Source organism: Arvicola amphibius, chromosome 8, assembly GCF_903992535.2.
Source record: "Arvicola amphibius chromosome 8, mArvAmp1.2, whole genome shotgun sequence".
Taxonomy (NCBI): domain Eukaryota; kingdom Metazoa; phylum Chordata; class Mammalia; order Rodentia; family Cricetidae; genus Arvicola; species Arvicola amphibius.
In genome coordinates, this window is record NC_052054.1 from 75,797,366 (window position 1) to 75,822,065 (window position 24,700).

The following is a 24,700-nucleotide window of genomic DNA, read 5'->3' on the forward strand; positions in this document are numbered from 1 at the left end:
AGGATGTAAACAATGCCTTCAGCTTGTTCCTTTAAGGGCACAATTCACGTGGACCAGACACACAGTAGCAGAGGCCAAGGTTTCCTGAAAGTGCAGGGCAGTCAGGGAATGCACAAGCCACTGGGCCTGGTGAGCTGAGCTGTAATCTCAGCAGGTGGGAGATTGTAGAAACCATTATTGTGATATTGAAGCCTGTTCAGGCTACATGCTAAAACTCTGTCTCAAAAAATTAAAGTCAGAAAGAGAAGCCAAAGTAAGGGCAAACAATGCACAGGCAGAAACACTGCAGAAGGGTAGTTGGGGCTGGTCTTAAATCTCCAGGAGCGGGCTGGGAATGAGGAAAGTCTGTTGTTAGTTGTTGAAACCGAGGACAGATTTTGGTAGAGTTTAAAAGCAAAACAGCAAGGCAGACAAGCTGGAAACCTCAGCATCAGCCTGGAGAGGGGTTGGAGTGGAGGAGGAATGGCTGGCCTTTGAGTCAGGCAAGATTTCAGCTGGCAGCTGCACAGGGTGGGGGCGGGTGATCTCCAGGGAGAGAGCAAGGAAGCCCAGAGTGGCAGAGAAATATTGTGTAGGCTCTGACCAGTGCCCAAAAATAAAGGTGAAGACATGGGGAAAGGAAAAGTCAGGCTTTTCTGACAAATTCAGCAAAGTAGGAGGCTTAGCTCTACACTAGGCAGTGTTTCTGCAAGTGATTGCCTTGTTATTCATTTATTCATTTTTGGTTTGGAACTCTTGATCAAAAGGGCTTGAGAGGCCTTCTGATCCCGGCCAAGGGAGCCAGAGGTGCAGTGGCTTCTTGCCCCTAAGGCAGACTTATCAACTCACACACTGAGCCAAGTCAGCAGTTACAAAACTTCAAGTAGTGGGTTGTCTTGCAGAGAAGAAAACTCCAGTACCTCCAAATATGGCTTCTTTTAAAACAATCTCAGTGCTCCATGGAGGGTATCTTTCTGTTCCATTTTTAGATTCCAGGAGCCTGTCAGTTCACCAGCCCTGCTTTTCTGGACTCCTTCCTGGTAGAGACTAGAGATGCTGTCTTTGCACCTGCACTCTGCGTTAGCAATGGCCGTGGATGCTGCCAAAGAGCTTTGCTAGCTGCATTGAGTGGGTTTTCTGGAGAAAGTGGTTTCTCAGAGGTGGGCTCAGGTGTAAATGCACAACATACAGAGCCCCTGATGCCACAGCCGGGCAAGCATGAGTTGTTGGCGTGGAGATTTCCTGAGACCTCTGTCTGAGACTTGATCTTCCCGTGTACGATGGCTTCACATCGGGCTTTAAAGACGCAGGAATGCCCGTTTCCTGCTTGTCCTTTGTTTTTTGGCATTAGCACTTAGGTGACGTCCAGGGTTATGGGAATTCAAGTCAGACTGTGCTAGGACAGGACTGGAGCTGGGGAGAATGACTGTGCTCTGAATAGGTCATTTAAAACAAGCCATGGCTAGGGGAGTGGAGGGTGGGCAGCTTTGATGCCCTTTTCTCAGCCAAGTTTCAGTTCCAAGAAAGGTTGGGTTTCCTGTAGGCTCCAGAATACATTGTTCCTTCTATTGATACTGAAGAAGAGGCTGCCACCCGGAGCTGTGTATGTATGTGTGTGTTTGTGTGCGCATACACACATGTGTTTCCTCATCTCATGGTACAGAGATCTTCTAGTGAGGGAGAGATTCTGGAAATGCATCATTGGTGTAGCCAGCATGACAGGCCATGATCACTTCTTTTTTATTTCTGAATAAGTGGTTTCTGTGGCTCTTGAAGATGGAGAAGCTGAAGTTGGTGGTTTGTGTGTCTGGCCGTTGATGTTCAGGACGGTGTATGTCACGTCATCCACCTGAAAGTATGAGTGTTGGTCAGTGACATCAGTCCCACAGGTCAGAACCTCACCTTGCTGGTGATCTAGCACCACTGTGCTGTGGCCTCTGTGCTGGGTGAGCCATGGGAGAGGACACCTGTCACTCACTGTCTGACAGTCTGATGTGTGGTCACTAGAGGAGACAGGTTGAGGAAGAGGGTGAGACAGCCATGGGGACAGAGGTGGAATCAACAGAGACATCCACATGGGCTACAGAACAGAGAGCGAGGGTATGGACCATCCTGACCGCCACTGCTCTTTGTTGGGAAGTGACAGCAAAGTGTGTTTGCGGGGTGGGGGTAGTTGTGAAGTAACTTAACTTGTCTGCTGCTTATGAGTGTGTTCAACCTGCGAGAGTTCACACTGTAAAAGTGTCCTTATAATTTAAAACCACTCTTCAGTCTATGCCTGTACTCGGTTGAAAGGCTGCTATGATAAAATTTTGGTAAAATTGTTATATAAGATAGAAACAGGGTCTCAGACCCATTAGAATGGAATCCTTCCTTTTAATGGTCAGAGCAGGTTCAGATCAGGAGAGAAAGATGTGCTGTTGTCTCTTTGTGCACAGTGCTGTGCATGTGTCAACTCTTTTATTCCCTTGAGTCTTTTTTCTGAGGTGGGCAGAATGCCCATTTCACAGGTGACAAGACCGAGGATCAAAACGTTCAAGTTCCTTGTCAAGGGCCACAGAATACAAGGAATTATGGTGAGGAATTAAGCACAGGGTGGGGATTTTTCCAAACACACACTCTTGCATTAGACTCACAGGGCTCATTAACCAATCTTTGTTTGCTGCAGCACTGAGGAATGCAGACCCAAACTAAATTTCACAGTTATGTCTCCAAGAATACCTCATTCTCAGTCTGGTGTGGTGGCACACATTTGTCATCCCAGCACATGAGAGGCTAAGGCAGGAGGATGGTCACGAGTTCAAGGCCAGCCTGGGTTATATAGTTCAAGGGTAGCCAAGGCTGCTCAGTGAGACCCTCTCTCAACAAACAAGCACACAAACCAAAACAATACAGACAGCGCACATTCTTCAGAGACATTTCCATGAGCAAAGAGTCATTGAAGGTGGCAGTGCTTACCTCATTAGGAGAGTTGCCAGAGGGCCCAGATCTAGGGAGCAAGAGAGAGTTGTCAGTGCACAGAAGTGCAAAGCTGACTTAAGGTTTCCTGGACTTTTGCCAGGTGGCAGTGGTTGCACAGGGAGGTGGCCATGGTCAGTTCAGGAATTAGCTTCCCTCAGAGGCTGCTCAGACCCACTGTGTTAGTATCAGAGGAGGAGCAGGATAGAGTCTTCTGTTTGCCCAGTTCACAGGATGCCCAGAGGTGATTCTCAGCAGCATGCACCATTGGCAAGGGGAAACATAGAGGCCACAGCACCCAGATATTCCATAAGACAAAGAAAGTCTCCCCAAGGGAGATGTCTATATTTACAATTGAGGCAGGAAGGAAGGCATCAGGAGACCCCTGGAAACGTGACTTCTTTAGGCCTGCCTAGCCTGGTGGAATGAGCTTCTCAGGACTCTCTCAGGCAACTCCTCTGTAGTTAGGAAGGGTATGATTTATGGGATCCTCAGTGCAGGGAAGTGCAGATCCCTTCTGCAAAGGGGTGCTCTTTGAGCCCAGGTTCCCCTGGCAGAGCAGGATATGTGGCAGAAAGCCAGTTCTCATTCTGTGAGTGGCTTTACTTACTGTGGTTGGAGGCTGAGGGTTTGTGCTCTGTGAGATCACGCTGGTCAGTTCCCCTAAATAAATATCAGACACTGTGACCACTCTTCCCACACAGGGGCCCTTTGCTCCTGGAGTCAGGGAGGATGCTGTGGGCACCTCATTCCTGGGCTCCTTGCTGTCACTGAAGCTCCATCACCCCATTATTGGCACTGCCTTTCCTCCTGAGGCCTCGTTTCTTAATCTAGGTGTGATCTCTCCTAGTGGTGTCCTTTGTCTTTGCTGGACTCCGAATCTGCTCTACTTTGTCCCCTGGTGCTGCGACCACACCCAGGGCTCTAGCTCTCTCATCTTTGATGGTTTGCACCTGCCATATGTAACACCTGCCTTGTTTTGATTTCCAAGGGTGGATCTGGTTTTTTTCCGACTCTTACTTTCTTTCTTGCTGTCTTTCAGTTCTTTCTCTCTCTCTCGAAACTCCGAGAGCTCCTCTACGAGGAGCGAGACGAGTAGCTCTCTCGATCCTCCTCCTCTCGCTCTTTACTTCTCAGCGCTCTCTCTCTCTCTCTCTCTCTCTCTCTCTCCTCCCTCCATTCCTTTCCTTCCTTCCTTTCCTTCCCTTTCATTTTCTTTCCTTCCCTTCCCTTTCCCTTCCCCTCTCTTCCTTCCTTCCTTCCTTCCTTCCTTTCTCTCCTTCTTTATTTCTGTTTTTTGGGGGAGGAGAAGGGTTGAGACAGGGTTTCTCTGTGTATCCCTGGCTGTCTTGGAACTTGCTCTGTAGAAAGGGTGGTCTTGAACTCACAGAGATCTGCTTGTCTCTACCTCTTGAGCACTGGGATTAACGGCATGCTCAACCACTGCCATGCTTTTTCTACTCATTTTCTTGACCAAGAGGATTTTAATGCTTCTGTTGCTTGATCTTAGGGTCCCTCCTCCTTCTAACTCCCCTCTGCCACCACTGCTGCTGCAATCAGCGGGACATGCCACCTTCATCTTCCCGCTGCTCCTTGGATTCCCTCACTTTCCTTTCTTCTTGGACTTTGGCTTCCTGACTGAAGTATAAAGGGTTATAATTCAATCTGTTCTCTATCTATGTGGGAATGGACTTCAAGAAACAGGAGGACAGGGAGCATGAAGACAGGGAGGCTGAACCCACAGGATCAGTGCTGAGAAGCAGAGAGTTAGCAGAGGGGCAGAGATCCAGCGCAGAGGCAGAGGGAAAGAAGTCCTTGCCCACTCCCAAACATTACACTAAGAGTTGGAGAACACAAAAGAGAAAAGACTGTCTTACCCCATTTCTTCTAGAAACAAAGGAAATATGCCAGGGCTGTGATCAGAGTCATCCAAGTCACAGATCCAACAAAGATGCCGGCAGTGGCACCCCCGGGGAGGCCAGAACTCCCTTCTGTTGGGTCAGCTGTCAGGGAAGGAAATGACAAGAAGGAATGAAGTAAAATGTTTTCCAGTGGTGTGCCCGGGGAATTCTTAGCATGAGATGAGTTCTGTTCACCCTCTTGGGGAATGTGTTTTCTGTGGGAAGGAGAAGTGTGAGCTGAAGTGAGGGTCTCTTAGCAAGTGTCTCTCCACCCTCGCTGTGTCTCAGCTGTGGCAGCCGTGAATAAGTGGTCACTTGTGGCCCCACTTCACTTCTTAGTCACTGACCAAAGGGAAATCAAAGTCGCAATAAAACACCACCCACATCTCTTAGACACATACCATTAAAATCACAGAGAGGAAGCAAGAGCTTTGGAATATATAAAGCAATTAGAGCTCTGGGGCATTGCTCAATGGGAGGCTTAAATGTAACCATGAGACATAGCACTGTGGCTCCTCAAAAGATTAGAGAATTGCATTCAACTCAGTAACTACATCCAGGGTTGTAGAGGGTGGGATAGATTACGAGAAGTTTTGGAAATGGACGATGATGGTGTTTACACAGCAATATGACTATACCTTCTGCCACCGAGCTGTACATTTCAGAATTCTACAATGGCAGATCTAAAAATTAAAGATAATTTCTATGTATGGCTATTTTGCCTTGTATGTCTTTGCACCACATGCACACCTGGTACCTGAGGAGGACAATAGAGGGTACTGAATTTCTTGGAATTCAGTTACAGACAGTAATAAGCTGCCATGTGGGTGTCAGGAATTGAACCCTTCTTCTGAAAGAGCAGCTAGTGCTCTTAACTGTTGAGTCAAATCTCCAATCCATATGTGTGTGTGTACATATATACATATATACACACATGTATACCGATATATATGTATGTATATATAGATACAGACACACACATATATGTATACACACATATATATATGTATACACACACACATATATATATGTATGCATACACATATATATGTATATATACACACACACATATATATATTATACACCACCAAAAAAAGTTAATGGAAAAAGAGTCTTGTGCAAGGAGGTCATGGTGTAAATGTCAGCATGAGGATTAGAAACTGAGTATATGGGCCTAGAAGATGGGCCATCTGGTAAGAGAGCCTGCCATACTTCCCCTTCCCAGAGTATCTACTCCCAAATGTCACACATAAGTAAATGTACAAACAAATTTGGGCCAGTGAAATGCCTTAGCAGATAAAGGACTTGTTCTCCCACCTTAGTTCAGTTCTCAGTCCCTGGAGAATTGGCTTCCACAAATCACCATGTGACTTCCACTCATGGGCATGGATCACCACACAAAATGAATGAATATGCAAATGTAGCACGAATCAGCACAGGTCCTTGCTATCTATGGATTTTACACTTATGGATCAGACAAACCTCAGAAGTAAGCTACTTGGAAAAATATATCCACAGTGAGAAACGTATTGTTTCCTCCTGTCCTTGTCCCTTACTTAACACAATAAGACCAGAGTCTGCAGTGTTCTTATTAGGAGTAAGAAATAATCAAAAGAAGATTTGAATGTATGGGAGGGTTGTAGAGTAACATGAACATTTTAATTCATTCTGAGGGTTGACTGTGTGCTTGACTCAGACCCTAAACTCTTAATCACTTTGCATTTCTATTGCTATATTGATCAATCTATTGTTGTTGTTATCATTGACAGGGCCTCACAATGTAACCTGTGCAGGCCTTGTGTTCCTATTCCTCCTGCTCCTATCTCTCTCTGTTTGTCTCTCTGTATCTCTGTCTCTGTCTCTGTCTCTCTCTCTCTCTCTTTCTTTCTCTCAACAGTATCTCATTATGCAGCCCTAGTTAACCTGGAACTCACTACAATGAAGAGGGCAGTTGGGATCATAGACATTCACACCTGTCTCTGCCTCTGTGTGCTGGCTGGGGTTCAAGGTGTGCAGCACCATTCTCTGCTTGTATGGTGTTTATCATGAGATTAACATGCATCCATTACTAAACTGACTGTATTTGTATCTTGAATCATGTTTTTCTCCTCATGACGATTACACATTTTGCACACTGCTGATAAAGAATTTGCCCCACCCCCAACACTATGGGATAAGAAAGGAGGGGAGGTCACTCACCTATTATTTTCAGTTGGATGGGGTCACTCCTCTCAGAACTGACTGGATTGGAGACCTCACACTGATAATCCCCAGAATCCTCCCTCCTGACAGGGTCTATGCTGAGGGTGCTGTTGTCCAGGGACAGCTTCATTCTGTCCATGAGCTCCAGACTCTGGCCATTGAAGAGCCAATGGATGGAGATCCCAGTGTCATTTGAGGAGCAGTTCAGGGAGACAGAGTCCAGTTCTTTGACTGTGGTGTTGCTGACTTGGATGGAGGGTGTAGTCACTGGCTCTGTGGATGAACAGTGGAGGAGACATTTGAGAGTCATTTACCCTCAAGATCTCAGCCAGCTCACAGGACCCACAGAATGACATGGCCCTCTGGAAGATCACATGTTTGGGTTCAAGATACAATTTGTAAAGAGAGAGCTAAATCTTTCTCCTACCCAGACTGCCCACAGTGACCCTTGACTCAGTGAATGTGTGTAGGATCCACACTAGGAATCCCTTCAGCCCACATGTCCATAAATCTCATGGTGGGATATGTTTTCCCCATTGATTTTTGTGCAAATTCTTGCTCACACTTTCTGTGAGTGTGAATAGTCAGGTCCCTCCATTATAAAATAGCCTTCTGTTTCTTTTTTATTAAATAATGTGTCATGGTGTTCAGATGGCAGAGCTAATCTTAAAGGTATTGAAGCCCACACTTCAGGGCTGGGTGAAATCACAAACTAAGGAATTTATTTGAGGAGGACAGTGGTGTCACACACCTTTAATCCCAGGACTCAGGAGGCAGAGGCAGGTGGATCTCTGTGAGTTCAAGGCCAGCCTGGTCTACAGAGAGAGTTCCTGGCAGGCACCAAAGTTACACAGATAAATTCTGTCTCAAAAACCAAATAGATAAATAAAAAAATTCTCTTTGAAGAAAAACGTATTTCCTGCTTCATAGAGATGGATTAAATACCACAGAGCAGATGTGAATGGCCACAGTGTTGACCACAGCCTTCTGCTCAAGTCCTCAATACTGATTTTTTTTGAGACAGAGTCTCACTATTCAGCCCTGACTAACCTGGAACTCACTGCAATGAACAGAGAGGTTGGGAACTCATAGACATCCACCTGTCTCTGCCTTTGGTGTGCTGGCTGGGGTTCAAGACATGCAGCACCGTGCTTAGCTTGTGTAGTGTTTATCAAGAGATATATATGCATCCATGACTAAGCTGATGGTATTTTCATGTTTTTCTCCTGGTAACTTTTACCCATTTTGACCACTGCTGATAAAGGAATTGCCCCACACCCAACACTATAGGGTAAGAAGGGAGGGGAGATCACTCACCTATTATGGCCAGCTGGATGGGGTCACTGCTCTTGGAACTGACTGGATTGGAGACCTCACACTGATATTCCCCGGCATCCTCCCTCCTGACAGGGTCTATGCTAAGGGTGCTGTTGTCCAGGGACAGCGTCATTCTGTCCGTGAGCCCCAGACTCTGGCCATTGAAGAGCCAATGGATGGAGATTCCAGTGTCGTTTGAGAAGCAGGTCAGGAACACAGAGTCCAGTTCTTTGACTGCGGAGTTGCTAACTTGGATGGAGGGTATAGTCACTAGCACTGTGGATAAACAGTGGAGGGGACAGTTGAGAGTACATCCTCAGAGATCTCAGCCAGCTCACAGGACCCACAGAATGATATGGATCTCTGCAAGATTGCATGTTTGGGTTCAAGATATGATCTGTAAAGAGAGAGCTGAATCTTCCTGCTACCCATACTGCCACAGTGACCCTTGACTCAGGGTATGTGTGCAGGTTCCACACTAGGAGCCCCTTCAGCCCACATGTCCACAAATTTCATGGTTGGCAGAATTTTATCCCCATTGATTTTTTTTTTGTGCAAATTCTTGCTCACACTTTCTGTGAGTGTGAACAGTCAGGTCCCTACATTATAAAACAACCTTATGTTTCTTTTTCATTAAATAATATGCCATGGGTTTCAGATGGCCCAGCTAATTTCAAAGGTGTTGAAGCCTACACCTCGGGGCCATGAGTAATCCCAAACTAAGGAATTTATGTTTGCACCAGGCAGTGGTGGCTCATGCCTTTAACCCCAGTACTCAGGTGGCAGAGGCAGGTGAATCTCTGTGATTTCAAGGCTAGTCTGGTCTACAGAGAGAGTTCTTGGCAGGCACCAAAGTTACACAGTGAAACCCTATCTTGAAAAACCAAAACAAACAAACAAACAAACAAACAAACAAATTCTGTTTCAAGAGAAATTTATTTCCTGCTGCATAGAGATGGATTAAATAATACAAAGAAGTCGTGAATGGCCACAGTGTTGACCACAGCCTTCTACTTCAATCCTCCATACTGATTTTTTTTTGAGACAGGGTCTCACTCTGCAGCCCTGGCTTACCTGGAACTCACCACAAAGACCAGGGAGGTTTGAAACTCATAGACATCCACCTGTCTCTGCCCCAAGTGTGCTGGCTGGCGTTCAAGACATGCAGCACCGTGATGAGCTTTTGTGGTGTTTATAACAAGATTAACATGCATTCATCACTAAGCCGACTGTATTTGAATCTTGAGCCATGTTTTTCTCCTGTGATTTTTACCCATTTTGCACACTGCTGATAAAGAAATTGCCCCACTCCCAACACTATGGGATAAGAAAGGAGGGGAGATCACTCACCTATTATTTTCAGTTGGATGGGGTCACTCCTCTCAGAACTGACTGGATTGGAGACCTCACACTGATACTCCCCAGCATCCTCCCTCCTGACAGGGTCTATGCTGAGGGTGCTGTTGTCCAGGGACAGCTTCATTCTATCTGTGAGCCCCAGACTCTGGCCATTGAAGAGCCAATGGATGGAGATCCCAGTGTCATTTGAGGAGCAGTTCAGGGAGACAGAGTCCAGTTCTTTGACTGTGGTGTTGCTGACTTGGATGGAGGGTGTAGTCACTGGCTCTGTGGATGAACAGTGGAGGAGACATTTGAGAGTCATTTACCCTCAAGATCTCAGCCAGCTCACAGGACCCACAGAATGACATGGCCCTCTGGAAGATCACATGTTTGGGTTCAAGATACAATTTGTAAAGAGAGAGCTAAATCTTTCTCCTACCCAGACTGCCCACAGTGACCCTTGACTCAGTGAATGTGTGTAGGATCCACACTAGGAGTCCCTTCAGCCCACATGTCCATAAATCTCATGGTGGGATATGTTTTCCCCATTGATTTTTGTGCAAATTCTTGCTCACACTTTCTGTGAGTGTGAATAGTCAGGTCCCTCCATTATAAAATAGCCTTCTGTTTCTTTTTCATTAAATAATGTGTCATGGTGTTCAGATGGCAGAGCTAATCTTAAAGGTGTTAAAGCCTACACCTCAGGGCCAGGAGAAATCCCAAATTAAGGAATTTATTTGAGGACAGTGGTGTCATACACTTTTAATCCCAGGACTCAGGAGGCAGAGGCAGGTGGATCTCTGTGAGTTCAAGGCCAACCTGGTCTACAGAGAGAGTTCTTGGCAGACGTGAATGGCTACAGCGTTGACCACAGCCTGCCACTCTTATTCTCAATACTGATTTTTTTTTTGAGACAGGGTCTCACCCTACAGTCCTGGCTAGCCTGGAACTTGCTATGTAGACCAGGCTGGCCTTAAACTGAAAGAGATCCAGCTGTGTCAGCCTCCCAAATGCTAGGACTAGGGTCCACCATCCTTGGATCTCACCACAGATTATCTGGACACTTTCCTTGTGCACTCCTCTGCATGGAGACTCGACAGAGGAGTCTCTGTTATCCAAGCAAGTGAACTTCAGTGTTCTCAGTGGTCACCTCCTGTGCTGGTGGCCAGACGCAGTTCAGAGCCAACTAACCTGAAGGCCACCTTTCGACTTTCCCGTTCCTGATCTCAAGGGCTCTGATGTACATTAGTGACATTTTATTTTACTTTGCTTTTTAATTTTTTCCTTTTCTTTCTTTTCTCTTTTTGTTTTTTGTTAAGGGGGGGTCTCACGTGTAGGTTTGACTGACCTGGAATTTGCTATGTAGACCAGGTTGGCCTTGACTCATATTTTTTACCTGCCTCTCCCTCCTTAGTACTGGCATTAAGGGTGTGTACCACCACACTCGGTCAACTTTTGTTTTTGTTTTTCTAGACAGGGTTTCTCTGTGTAACAGTTTTAGCTGTCCTGGAAATAGCTCTTGTAGATTAGGCTGGCATTAAACTCACAAAGGTCCTCCTGCCTCTGCCTCCCACGTGTTGGGATTAATGGCATGCCCCACTACCGCCCAGCTCAATATTTGTTTTTTAAAATTGAGAAGAGTAAGGGAGAGAGCATCATCAAGTCATCAGTCACATGGTTTACCCTGATACAGAACGGGGCTCCCAGGTTCCTTCTCCACCCTCTCTTCCCCTTCCCTGGAATCAGAGCTCAGCCAGTCACCCCTGAGACAGGAGCAGAGCTGGGAGCAGAGCTCTGAACTGCTGGTCTCCATCTGTGGGGAGGGAGGTTTCTCCTCACATTTGGAGAAAAAGAACGTGAGCACAGTTGAAAGCCCCGGGTGTTCCTCTAATTCATGGAGGTCATAAGAAGAAAATGGAGGGGACAGAAAATGTGTTAGTGACAGAAAGAAATCTTGACCTTAAGGCTCTCCCTCCCCTGGGAAGTCCCTCCCACAACCTGAGGTCTCCAGGGCTGGGAGAAGCTCCTCCTCACACTCCAAGCTCCATCCCTATCAGCCAGGAATGTCAGATCAGCAGCAGATCAGACCTAGTAATGGAGGAGGATGCTCAGGAGAGAATGGAGTTTTGCTTGTTCCCATAGACATGGACTGGATATTAAATTCTTCTGTGTCTTCCCAGAAAGCCAAAAGACTCCACTTCAATCCTAGTGCTGATATTTCAGAGATCCACTTACCAAGGACTGTAATGTTCTTGACTGTGGTCTTATTGAGGCCAGTGACAGAGTTATAGACGAAGCAGGTATAGGATCCACTATTTTTAGTAGTGATGTTGGGGATAAGGAGCTCTTGGGAGGATGACAGGAGCTCTCCATTGACAAACCAAGAGTACAGTGCGGGTGGGTTAGAGGCTGCTTGACAGGAGAGGCTGAGGTTTGTCCTTAAATGAAAATGAGTATTTGAGGGGGATATGATCGGGACATCTGGACCATCTGGAGCAAACACAACAAAGGCACATGTGATGTCAGCAGAGGGAACGGCAATCCTAGTCTGCAGAAGGTCATAGTATCTCTCTGAGCTGTGCTACAACCTCAGCTGAGTACATCCCACCCAGCGCTGGGGTGCACATTAGTAGAAGAGTATTCATGCAGCAGGCACAAGCCCTGATCCATCGCAAGCACGGCACACAAACATCCCCAGTGCACACTCATGTGTGCACTGAGCCTGAGTCTGAGCTGTCCCCTGTCTCCATCACCCTGAACCTCTCTGGTAGTAGAAGTCCCTCAAGTCCATTCCAGCTCAGTGCTGAGCCTGGCTGCATGTACTTGTGCTGGGCCAGGAGCCCCTGGTCAGCCTAGGTATCTGAATGGTGGGTCGGTGTCACCAACCCAAGGGGACTGAGTGTCCTAGCTACAACCATTTGTATAGACAGATATAGCCAGGATGAAGCAGACAATACTCACAGGTAATGTTCAGAGTGAATGGATCACTTCGGGCAGTGCTCACTGGGTTCTGGGTTTCACACTCATAGGCTCCTGTGTCATTCCTCACAACACTGAGTAAAGTGAGAGTCCTGTTGCCCTCAGACAGCTTCAGCCTGTCACCTTCTGAGAGGCTCTGGCCATTTCTCCTCCACAGGTAGTTTGTATTCTCAGTCTCAGGCTCACACATTAATGCTATTGCATCCTCACCCTCCATGGGATTGGAATTGTTGCTTGTGATGCTGGGCTTGGGTAGCAGTGCTGTGTGTGCAGACAACAGAGAGAAGGTTGCGCTGAGTAGTGCCTCTGATTCTTGCAAGGGCCTCTTTCAACAGAGATTGTCTCCGATCTCCCCTCAAACCCAGATCCTCAAAGAATCAGGCAGGAAACAAATTACAGGCAGATGGAGTAGCTTTGCTCTCAGAGACAATGGGGCCTCCTGTGCTGTGTGTGGGGAAGCAAGGGCTTTCCCAGGAGGGAACTGAGCTGCAGGTTGTGGTGATGGACAGACTCGAGACTTGGAATCAGAGACCTCATGTTATCTCCTGGTCCTCACTGACACATTGCATGTCTTGGGACACAATATGCGAGTCCCTCCAGTTGCACTGACCTCCACTGCTCAGTGAAGACCAGCACCCTCCAAGCCTTTGCTGCTCTAGGCTCTCCTACATATAGGTCATGATTAGTCTTCCCATTGAGCTTCCCTGAGAACCTGACAGCCCATCAGAGATCACACACCGATCAGGATCTGGCTGCCATTCAAGTAGGGCTGGGCTTCAGCTGGGCCATTCTTGTCAGGAGTTTGATGTTGATTGACATGGATCAGGAATCCCTACAAGAAGCCCGAGTCTAGGAAATGATCTAGACAGCTCAGGGGCACCTAATAGAGTCTCCATGGTGGGGAGGCTGGAGATGTGGCTGTAGACAGATACCTTGTGCCACCCATGGCCTGTGTGACCCTGACTCAGTGACTGTGTTCCCTGTCTCAGTTTCACTAGAATAGGACACAGGGTAAATGATTGTTGCCATGACCACAAGTTAGCCTGAAATATGAGCAACGGCCTGACCTTCTGCCAAGCAGTGTTTCTTACTATTTGTCGGCAGGAAACAATCCCAGGGCTGGACCCCCAGAGGCAAGGACCTGCCATTGTACACTTTTCTTCCATCTCTTTCGGGCTCTCCACCTTCCTGCGAGGTCTCAGAAGACCATCAGGACAGCTGGCTGATTGCCTTTCATACCCCTCCACCTATGCTGAGCACACTGAGTCTCAGGAGGAGATACCCAGGTGACCTGCCTCAGACATGGCTCTCACAGGCTGACGGTCAGCAGGCTACCAGCCTACAATCAATCATTGTCCCCTGTCAGCTCCAACAGGAGGTAAATTCCAACCCAGTCCACAAGCTTCTCAGGATTCCTGGTCCAGTCTGGGAAGGAGGTCTGGAGCAAATCTGGTGTTCATTTCTCTGTGAAAATCTCATGCTTTTCTCAGCCAGGCCCTACCTGCATCCTGAAGGGTCTTTCTCAAAGCCATGTTCATGATGAGCATATAAGACCCTGGGCAGAGTCTGACATGTCTGAACTGAGTTACCTCACCCCCTCTCTATGAAGGTGGATTCAAGTGAGGGATCCTGATTTATTGCTGTTTCCTCCACTCTGTGTCCTTTATTAAAGGCTTGAGCCACAATGTGGGGACCATAACACAGTCATCCAGCACTGACAATTCTATGTGTGAAGTAGGATTAGGTCCTCCCATGACCCAGAGGTTACAGAGAATTACTTACGGTGGACATGGAATGGCACGGATACTTTCCTATAATCAAAGCTTTGCATTAGCATTTGCAACGTGTAGGCTCCGGCGTCATTCTGAGTGACGTTCTGGAAGAGCAGGGATCCATTGGGGTATATTGTCTCTCTGCCACTGTATGCAGGCCCTAGTGTAATTGAGCTAGGTGACGTTATAAATCGTGTAATTTCATTACTGTTGTCTGTATTTTCTCCCTTGTACCAGTAAAAGACTCGGGGTGTCTCTGGCAGATTATGGACGAGTAGAAGAACATCTGCCCCTTCAGCAACGTGGGGCGGAACTGCTTCCACAGTGACTTGGGCCATGGAGGGAGAGCTCCAGAAGATCAAAAGTGAGGCTGAGAGGGAAGAGAGAAAAATCTATCAATATTAGATCTTTGCATTTGGTAGAAATTGAGACCTGAGTGTGTTCAACTCTCAGCCTTGGTGTGTGTATGTGTTGTATTGGGGGGAGGTCAGCAGCAGCATCACCCCCATTCTTCAGTAACCCTGAATCTTTCCAGTGAATGAAACTATCTTCTCGGGTGTCTGCACAGCAAACCCATCACTCCCTCAGATCCCTGCGCACACTCAGAATCTTTGGTGAGTGTAGGCATGTCTTCTCTGACCTCCTCCTCTAAAGACTCCAAGCCTTCATTTTCTGACCTTCCCTGCTCTGTTTCTTCTGAAGTCCTTGTCAACCCCAATCCCACCTTCTAGATGTCCTTGCTGCTCTGTCTTCCTGCCTAGGACTCTGTGAGGAGAACTGGTTTGATTTTGGTTTAAACCCCTCTTCCTGGAACAGGCTCAGACACCTGTGGGCAAAACTGTCCCAGTGCCTGGGGTTTACGTGCAGATTCCTCAGGATCGTATCTATGAAATGACCCTGCTTACTGGCCCCAGTTTGAGTTTTACTTGTATAGTCACCCTGACACAGTTGTGGGAGTCAGTCTTCAGGGTACAGAGGCCAGTGTTGATAAACTTACAGTGGGGAACCCGAGTTTTTTTTCTCCACTTACCAATTCACATTCACTGCGAGCTTCCTGTTGCTCTCAGGCTTCAAGCAGGAGTCATATATCCCCTCAGGCACTGTCCCCCTCCCAGAAGACCCCATCCAGTCTCTGAGCTCCCCTGCTGTCCACACCCCTGAGGAAAGTCTCCTAACCTGCCAGCAGGAGTCCCCTCCAGGGTAGCTGCCTTTTGTGGAGAGGGGCTGAGATCTCCATGTCTCTGCTGTGGCCTAGGCTCTTCCTCTGGACAGGAGGTTTGCCTCTCAGGCTGCTGCCAAGTCTGCCTGCTCTGGAGTCTGCTCTGCTTTTATTCTCAGACCTGAGCCTCCTCCCAGAAGAGGACGCCTCCTGGAGTCACATGGGCTGAGGGTGGAGTCTGTGTGTCAGTGCTGCCCCCCATCCTTCTATTCCTTTCTTTCTTTCTGGTTCAGTGTTCCAGAACATACTTTGAGCCACAAGGTTCAGAAGTGTCCTGTGCCCCTAGGGAACAGCAGCTCACCCCAGGGCCTTGTCCCTGCACTTCCTATAGCCAAGAGTGTATTTCCTTGTGACAAAAAAACCCAGCAGAGCCCAGTCTGCCTGGGATCTCAATGCTCTGGGAAAGTGGGAGTCACTCTCGGGAGGGAGTGGCAATTATCTCTAGGGGCTGGGAAAGGTCTGAGTGACAACTGGGGAGGAACCAGATCCATGGTCATTGCTGCCACCAGTCAGGTGTCTGATCCAGGGGTACAAGTTATCTCAGGGGTTCACATCCCAGTGTGCAGGAGGAGATGACCTCTGTGTCCTAGAAAGAGGACTGTGTGTTCCAGCTTCCTATGGAGAGCCCCAGGGAGACACCGCTCCCCCCAGCTCCCTGTGCTGTCTGAATGTGAATCAGGTCTGCCCATGCCCTCCCTGACTCTTCTGGAATGCCTTTGTTCTCCTTGGTGACTGCCCTGTGATCTCCCCATCTTTTCTCATGGGTGTTAGGAGAGGGAGGGGCCTACATAGGGTCTCCTTGTAGAGTTGGGTTCTCAGAGACACAGGAAATGATTATGCGAGGGAGCTGCAGGTTTGTTGGAACTGGGATGGAGACAAGTCTGCAAGATATGTTCAGCCTTCAAGGAGCTTCCCTGTTGATTATATGGTTTCTTTTTGCCCCCTGGTGCCCATGAGGAGACCTGCAGCTCATGTCTGTGCTGTCACAAGGATGGTAGCCAAGCTCCTAAGACTGTAGTGGAGCTGAGCACCAAGTATCCCAGGGAAGGTCCCAGAGTGCAGCTGCCTTTGAGGACCTAGGTAGACTTTGCTGGAGACTATAACAGCTGAGGTGAGACTCACTGCCACTTTGATCTGCAGTTCCCCGAAAGCTGATGGTTGAACCCCCTTTCCCGGGTGTTCATTGCTTTTTGTACATCTCGTTCAGGGACAGGAATATCCAAGGCCTTTCCTTGCTCTAAAGTAGCTTTGTTATGATTTTTAAGTCTTAAAGGGAAGTACATTCATCCTCCCAGAAAACCACATTTTAGGACTAGAACATAAAATAAAATGAAAATCAAAACAAACCAAATCATGCCAGCTTCTCAGTGTTGGTAATTCCTGGCTGTGCTAGTTTTGAGACTCAGGACCAGTCAGTCAGCATTACCAGGAGTTCTTAAAAATTTCCCAATTATGATGAATTAAGCATGTTTTGGACAGCCTTCACTCTCTACAGTTTTTATAGCTAGAATTATTGTTTAGAGTACAATGCACCTAAGTTGGTAATAGTTATATTTGAATTGCATTTTACAGAGATACTTAAATGATGAAAACCATACATACCTTCAAACATGGTCCTCCCACTAAGGTGGCAGCATAGAGTCACATGTGAATATTGCTTGTTAAGGACCTCTTTTACATCTCAACCGTGCACATGTTGGGAGAGCGTTCAGAGGACCCAATAAGTACAGCATGTATGTGAACTCATTAGGGAGTGTTTTGTCTCTTTAAAATTTCATGTTCTCCTTCCTCAATGTTGCACTGTATGCCTGCATATTTAATTACATGTTTACATGCATACATCATAGGCTAGGATCGACATACAAGAAAGAACATGTGTTTTCCCCTGATATTGGGTGATCTCACTTAACTTTATACATTCTAAGTCTACCAACTTTCCTTAAATTTTGTGGCTTCATTTTTCTCTAGAGATGAATAATATTTCATTTGTTATATGCACTAGACGGGTATTATGCATTCATCTGTTGATGGACATCTAGATTGGCTCCATCTCCTTGTATATTGAATAGAGCAGCAGTATTCATGGAGGTGAAAATATCTCTATTGTGGGGACAGGATATCTCGGTATATACCCAGTGAAATATCTATTTCATATTTTAGAACTTTAAGACAACTCTGAGGCCATTTCTGAGGCCTCTCAGCAGTAGTGCTCCCCCATCCCCTGGGAACCAAGGACCTAACATCTATACATGCACGTACTGAAATTTTTGGAACTTTCCATCTCCCTGAGTCCTTGTGAATGTTCTTCAGATAGAACTCAGTTATTGAATAGGGGTAAGATAACCCTTAGGTGTTGACTCAGTTCCTGGTGTTTTGACTCAGTCACTGGGAAAGGATCAAAGTAACCCTCAAATGTTTCCTCTTCCCTCACCTGATCTGGCAACTGCTCTCCAGTCAATTATTGGTAATAGCCCTTTGAATACAACCCCACAGACTTCCCCTTTCTGTCTGTGGCTTTTTGCTTTAAAAGTAGCCTGTATCAGCTATTCGGGGTCTTTCTGGCTTCGTGGCAGAATCCTCATGCTTTTACATCAACTGTGGTGAGAGGGTGGTCTCTTGGGGTGACTCCTCCTTGGTGATTGGACTCCAGAGTACAATAACATGGCATTTCTAATGCTGTGAGGGACTCCCACGAGCTTTGGAGAACGACTGCATCAATTTGCACCCCCTCCAGCAGGGAACTAGTGTCCCTCTTTCTCCACATCCTCGGCAGCAGCGCTGTCAGTTATTGGGGTGACAGCCATTCTACCTGGGTGGGCTGGTGTCTCACAGTAGTTTGAATTTGCATTTCCCTGATGAGCAGGGGTCACTGTTTTCCTGAGTTTTACAGTTGTTTACTCTGAACACAAAAGCCATATCATATATGACTTACAAATATGTTTTTCTGTTCCGTAGGTTGTCCCTCCAGTTTGTCATTTTACTTCATAAACTTTCTGTCTGAGGGTCGCTGTTGCTGTGATGAAACACCATGATCAAAAGGAACTTGAGGGAGGAGCAGGTTTATTTAGTTTATACTTCTACATCACTATTCATCACTGAAGGACGTTAGGACAGGAACTCAAAGAAAGCAGGAACCTGGATGCAGGAGCTGATGCAGAGACCATGGAGGGTACTGCTTACTGCTTGCTCCTTATGGCTTACTCTACCTGCAGAACCCAGGATCAGGAACCCAGGGATGGCTCTACCCACAGAGAGCTGGACCCTCCCCATCAGTCACTAATTAAGAAAATGCTCTTCAGGCTTTCCTATGGCCTGACTTTAAAGAGGCATTTTCTCATTTAGTGTTCTCACCTGACTCTAGCCTGTGTCAAGTTGATGTAAAATTATCCAGTACACTCACTAAGTAAGTTGGACTAAAGCATGAATGTCTTTCACAAAACCAACCTTAGATTTTTTTTTTTAAAAAAAATAATGTATTTATTCTTATTTTATGTACATTGGTGTTTTTCCTGCATGTTTGTCTGTGGGAAGGTGTCAGATCTTGGAGTTACAGACAGTTGCCAGCTGCCATGTGGGTGCTGGGAACTGAACCCAGGTTCTCTGGAAGAGCAGCCAGTGCTCTTAACCACTGAGCCATCTCTCCCCCAACTTTAGTTTTCCATACTACATTCTACATTTGAAAATCTTTAAAAATATTTTTAAATATTTAAAATTTTAAAAATATTTTTATGTCCTTCTAAAAATTTAAAAATATTTTTGTGTTCTCTTGCTTCACAGAAAGCCTTTGGAAGGTAGACCAGTTCTCTATTCTTTTTTTCTCTTTCAAAATTTCAGAGAAAGGGCCAGGAGAAAATTTTGTGTTCTAAGTATTTTTCTTTTTCATCAAAGAGTGAAGAGAATTGGAGCCACTACTTTACAAAACATTTCAAAATTCATTATTTAACAATTCCATACGCATCCAGGTGCACACACATATCAATGCATTTTGGTCATAGGTGACCCCATTACTCTCTCATCGCTTCCCACTCCTACTGAACTCTTCTCTTAAAATGCTCCCCTACTAGAACCTCCACACTGGAACAAAACACTGGACTCCTCAACCAACACCCTAGGCTTTTCTAGATAGCCAGCATAAAGTTTCCTGTGGGTAGACTACCCCCAAACCCAAACCTATCCAGAGACCCATCCAGACTACTAGCCACATTTCGCCACCAACCTGCTTATCCTCCTGCAACCTCGGTAGCACTCTGTAAGACAGCTTGCTCCAATACTGAGGGGACTTAAGGGGTGAGTGAACAGCCACATGGTGGGCCATCCCACTCTCTAGGACCTCCACAGTAGAACAAAACTTGGGGCACCTCCCCAAACTCCTTAGGCTTTTCTTGCCAGCCATCAGGGAGTTTCCTTCAGGTAGGCTCCCCCAAAACCCAGTCCCATCCACTGGACCCCCAAGCTACTAGCCACACCTGGCCTAGGAGCTGAGAGCTTGCTATAATACTGAGGGGACCAAGAGCTTGCCACAACACTGAGAGGATTAAAAGAGAGCACCAAGAGAGCAAACCAGGAGAGAAGACCAAGAGAGCAGGCTTAGAGAGACCTCAGAGGCCTTCTAAGACAGACATTGACAGTACGGAGCAGACCAAGAAAAACTCCCAAACACTCAGGTAGCCATTGCAAAGATTTGATCAAGACACAAAGACACTACCATCGTCATTTGAAGGTAGAGATGAGTATGTGCCAGTGCAAGAATTCCTCCAACAACCTGAAAAGCAACATGGTAATACAGAACCCAGTGGTCACACAACAGGAAGACTTGATCATCCTAACCCAGAAGAAGTAGAAGAAGACAACTTTAAATGTAACTTTATGAAAATGATGGAGACCTTTAAAGAGGAAATGAAAAACTTCCTTAAAGAAATGGAGGAAAACATAAACAAAAATTGGAAAAAATCGATAAATTCCTCAAAGAAACCCAAGAAAACCCAAGAAAAAAACAATCAAACAAGTGAAGCAAACAGTTCAAGACTTGAAGATTGAATTGAGGCAATAAAGAAAACACAAAGCAAGGGAATTCTGGATATGGAAAATCTGGGTAAATGAATAGGAACTACAGAGACAAGTATAACCATCAGAATATAAGAGATAGAAGAAAGAATCTCAGGTGTTGAAGATACTGAAAAGGAAATAGACTCATTGATAAAAGAAAACATTGAATCCAACAAATTTTTAACAGAAATCATTCAGAAAATCTGAGACACCATGAAAAGGCCAAACCTAAGAATAATAGCGGTAGAAGGAAAAGAACTCTAGCTCAAAGGCACAGAAAATATATTCAACAAAATCGTAGAAGGAAACTTTTCCAAACTAAAGAAGGATATCCCTAGGAAGGTACAAGAAGCTTACAGAACACCAAATAGACTGGATCAAAAAAATCCCCTCTCCATATAATAATCAAAACCCAAAACATACAGAATAAAGAAAGAATATTAAGAGCTGCAAAGGAAAAAATGTCAAGTAACATATAAAGGTAAACCTACCAAAATTACACCTGACTTCTCAATGGAAACCATGAAGGCCAGAAAGTCCTGGGCTGATGTGCTCTAGACATTAGGAGACCATGGATGCAAGCCCGGACTACTATACCCAGCAACAATTTCAATCACCATTGAAGGAGAAAACAAGATATTCCATGACAAAACAAATGTATCCACAAACCCCAGCCCTACAAAAGAACTAGAAGGAAAACCTCAATCCAAGGAAGCTAACTGCACCCACAAAAACACAAACATCCGATAACCCCCCACCAGCAAAACCAAAAGAAGGGAAACACACAAACACTACAACCAAAATATAACAGGAATTAACAACCACTGGTCATTAATATCACTTAATATCAATGGACTCAATTCCCTATAAAAAGACATAGGCTAAAAGAATGGATACAAAATCAGGATCTAGCCTTCTGCTGTATACAAGAAACACACATCAACCTCAAAGACTGACACTACCTCAGAGTAAAGGGTTGGGAAAAGATTTTTCCAATCAAATGACCTAAGAAACAAGTGGGTGTAGCTACCCTAATATCTAACAAAATTGATTTCAAACTAAAATCAGTCAGAAGAGATGGAAAAGGACACTTTATACTCATAACAGGAACAATCCATCAAGATGTAGTCTCAATTCTGAACATCTATGCCCCTAATATAAGAGCACCCACATATGCAAAAAATTTTTTATTGATTTTTATTGAGCTCTACATTTTTCTCTGCTCTTCTCCCTGCCTCTCACCTCCCCCTTAAACCCTCCCCCAAGGTCCCCATGCTCCCATTTACTCAGGAGATCTTGTCTTTTTCTACTTTCTACTTCCCATGTAGATTAGATCTATGTAAGTCTCTTTTAGTGTCCTCATTATTGTCTAAGTTCTCTGGGATTGTGGTTTGTAGGCTTTCTTTGCTTTATGTTTAAAAACCACCTATGAGTGAGTACATGTGATAATTGTCTTTCTGGGTCTGGGTTACCTCACTCAAAATAATGCTTTCTAGCTCCATCCATTTTTCTGCAAAATTCAAGATGCTATTTTTTTTCTGCTGTGTAGTACTCCATTGTGTAAATGTACTAAATTTCCTTATCCATCTTTTGGTGGATGGGGTATTTAGGTTGCTTCTAGGTTCTGGTTATGATAAATAAAGCTTCTATGAACATAGTTGAATACATGTCCTTGTGGCACAATTGAGCATCCTTTGGATATATACCCAAAAGTGGTATTACTGGTTCTTGAGGAAGGTTGTTTCCTAATTTTCTGAGAAATCACCACACTGACATCCAAAAGGGTTGTACCAGCTTGCATTCCCACCAGCAATGAGAAAGTGTTCCCTTTTCCCCACAACCTCTCCAGCATAAGTTGTCATCAGTGTTTTTGGTCTTGGCCATTCTGACAGGTGTAAGATGGTATCTCATGGCTGGAGAGATGGCTCAGTGGTTAAGAGCACTGCCTGCTCTTCTAAAGGTCCTGAGTTCAATTCCCAGCAACCACATGGTGGCTCACAACCATCTGTAATAACATCTGGTGCCCTCTTCTGGCCTGAAGGCATGCTTACAGGCAGAATACTGTATACACAATAAATAAATCTTTTTTTAAATGGTATCTCAGAGTTGTTTTGATTTGCATTTCCCTGAGGGCATAAGAACGTTGAACATTTCCTTTAAGTATCTTTTGACATTTTGAGATTCTTCTGTTAGGAATTCTCTGTTTAGTTCTGTAATACATTTTTAATTGGGTTATTTAGAATTTTTATGTCTAATTTCTTGAATTCTTTATATATTTGGAGATCCAGTTCTTTGTCTGATGTGGGGTTGGTGAAGATCTTTTCCCATTCAGTAGGTGCCTTTTGTTTTATTGACTGTGTCTTTTGCTTCACAGAGATTCTCAGTTTCAGGAAAGTCCCATTTATTTATTGTTGCTCTCAGTGTCTGAGCTAATGGGGTTATATTTAGGAAGTGGTCTCTTGTGCCCATGCATTGAACTCTACTTCCCACTTTCTCTACTATCAGGTTCAGTGTGGTCAGATTTATATTGAGGTCTTTAATCCATTTGGACTTGAGGTTTGTGCATGGCGATAGTTATTGATCTATTTTCATTCTTCTATAGGTTGACATCCAGTTATGCCAGCGTCATTTGTTGAAGATACTTTTTTCCATTGTATAATTTTAGCTTCTTTGTCAAAAGTCAGGTGTTCATAGGTGTGTGAATTAATATCTGGGTCTTTGATTCAATTCCATTGGTCAACCTCTCTGTTTTTATGCCAGAACCAAGCTGTTTTCATTACTGTAGCTCTGTAATACAGCGTGATGTCAGGAATGGTGATTCCTTCAGAAGTTCCTTTATTGGGTAGGGTTGTTTTGGCTATCCTGGTTTTTTTTGTTTTTCCACGTGAAGTTGAGTATTGTTCTTTTAAGGTCTGTGAAGAATTGTGTTGGGGTTTTGATGGGGGTTGCATTGAATCTAAGATTGCTTTTGTTAGAAAACCCATTTTTATTATGTTGATTACCTACCTATCCAAGAGCATGGGAGATTTTTTCCATTTCTGTTATCTTCTTCAATTTCTTTCTTCAAAGACTTAAAGTTCTTGTTGAATAGACCTTTTCACTTCTTTGGTTAGTGTTACCCCCGAGATATTTTATGTTATTTGTAGCTATTGTGATGTTTTCTCTGATTTCTCACTTAGCGTTTTTAACATTTGTGTATAGAAGGGCTACTGATTTTTTTATTTGATCTTGTATCCTGTCCACATCACTGAAGGTATTTATCAGCTGTAGGAGTTCTCTGGTAGAGTTTTGGGTTCACTTATATATATATTATCATATCATCTGTAAATAACAAAAGTTTGACTTCTCTTCTTTCCAATTTGAATCCCCTTGATCTCCTTTTGTTGTCTTATTGCTATAGCCAGAACTTCAAGAACTATGTTGAAGAGATGTGGAGAGAGTTGACATCCTTGTCTTGTTCCTGATTTTAGTGGAATTTCTTTGAGTTTCTCTCCATTTAATTTGATGTTGGCTGTCAGTTTGCTGTATATTGCTTATATTATATTTAGATATTTCCTTGTATCCCTGATCTCTCCAAGACATTTATCATGAAGGGGTGTTTGATTTTATCAAATGCTTTTCCAGCATCTAATGAAATGATCATATGGTTTTTTCTTTCAGTTTATTTATAGATGGATTACATAATAGATTTTCATAATTGAACAAGCCCACATCCTCTGAGATGAAGCCGACTTGATCACTGGTGGGATTATTTTTGGGTGTGTTCTTGGATTCAGTTCCAAGTATTTTATTGAGTATTTTTTTTTCTTTCTAGGTTTAAGCTTTTAATAGAATTATATAAAAAACATATTTCAAAATAAGGAATTACAGGTATGTTTTCCCTCTACCCATATTCAAGCATGATTTCTAGCCATTCATAAATTAATGAGAAACAAATACAGAATCAAAGTAGTGTGTCAACAGAAGTGTTGTATTAAAGCTATCAT

General features: G+C 44.8%; 1 protein-coding gene across 3 annotated transcripts; it reads right to left on the reverse strand.

The window, feature by feature from the left end:
* Positions 1–219: 219 nt before the first annotated feature.
* Positions 220–15,748, reverse strand: LOC119820310 (carcinoembryonic antigen-related cell adhesion molecule 1-like). 3 transcript variants are annotated; one of them, XM_038338479.1, is made up of 9 exons: positions 15,626–15,748; positions 14,460–14,819; positions 12,660–12,938; positions 11,934–12,188; positions 9,708–9,983; positions 8,358–8,633; positions 7,038–7,313; positions 4,815–4,940; positions 3,552–3,600 (listed from the first exon to the last, which is right to left on the reverse strand). In XM_038338479.1, the coding sequence occupies exons 1-8, from the start codon at positions 15,684–15,686 to the stop codon at positions 4,825–4,827; spliced, it is 1,899 nt and encodes a 632-aa protein (XP_038194407.1). In that variant the 5' UTR covers positions 15,687–15,748; the 3' UTR covers positions 3,552–3,600; positions 4,815–4,824. The 3 variants fall into 3 exon arrangements, with proteins under 3 accessions (XP_038194408.1, XP_038194407.1, XP_038194409.1); XM_038338480.1 differs by lacking the exons at positions 3,552–3,600; positions 4,815–4,940; positions 7,038–7,313; positions 8,358–8,633 and adding exons at positions 220–1,828; positions 2,938–2,968 and having other exon boundaries at positions 9,704–9,983; XM_038338481.1 differs by lacking the exons at positions 3,552–3,600; positions 4,815–4,940; positions 7,038–7,313; positions 8,358–8,633 and having other exon boundaries at positions 9,714–9,861.
* Positions 15,749–24,700: the final 8,952 nt, after the last annotated feature.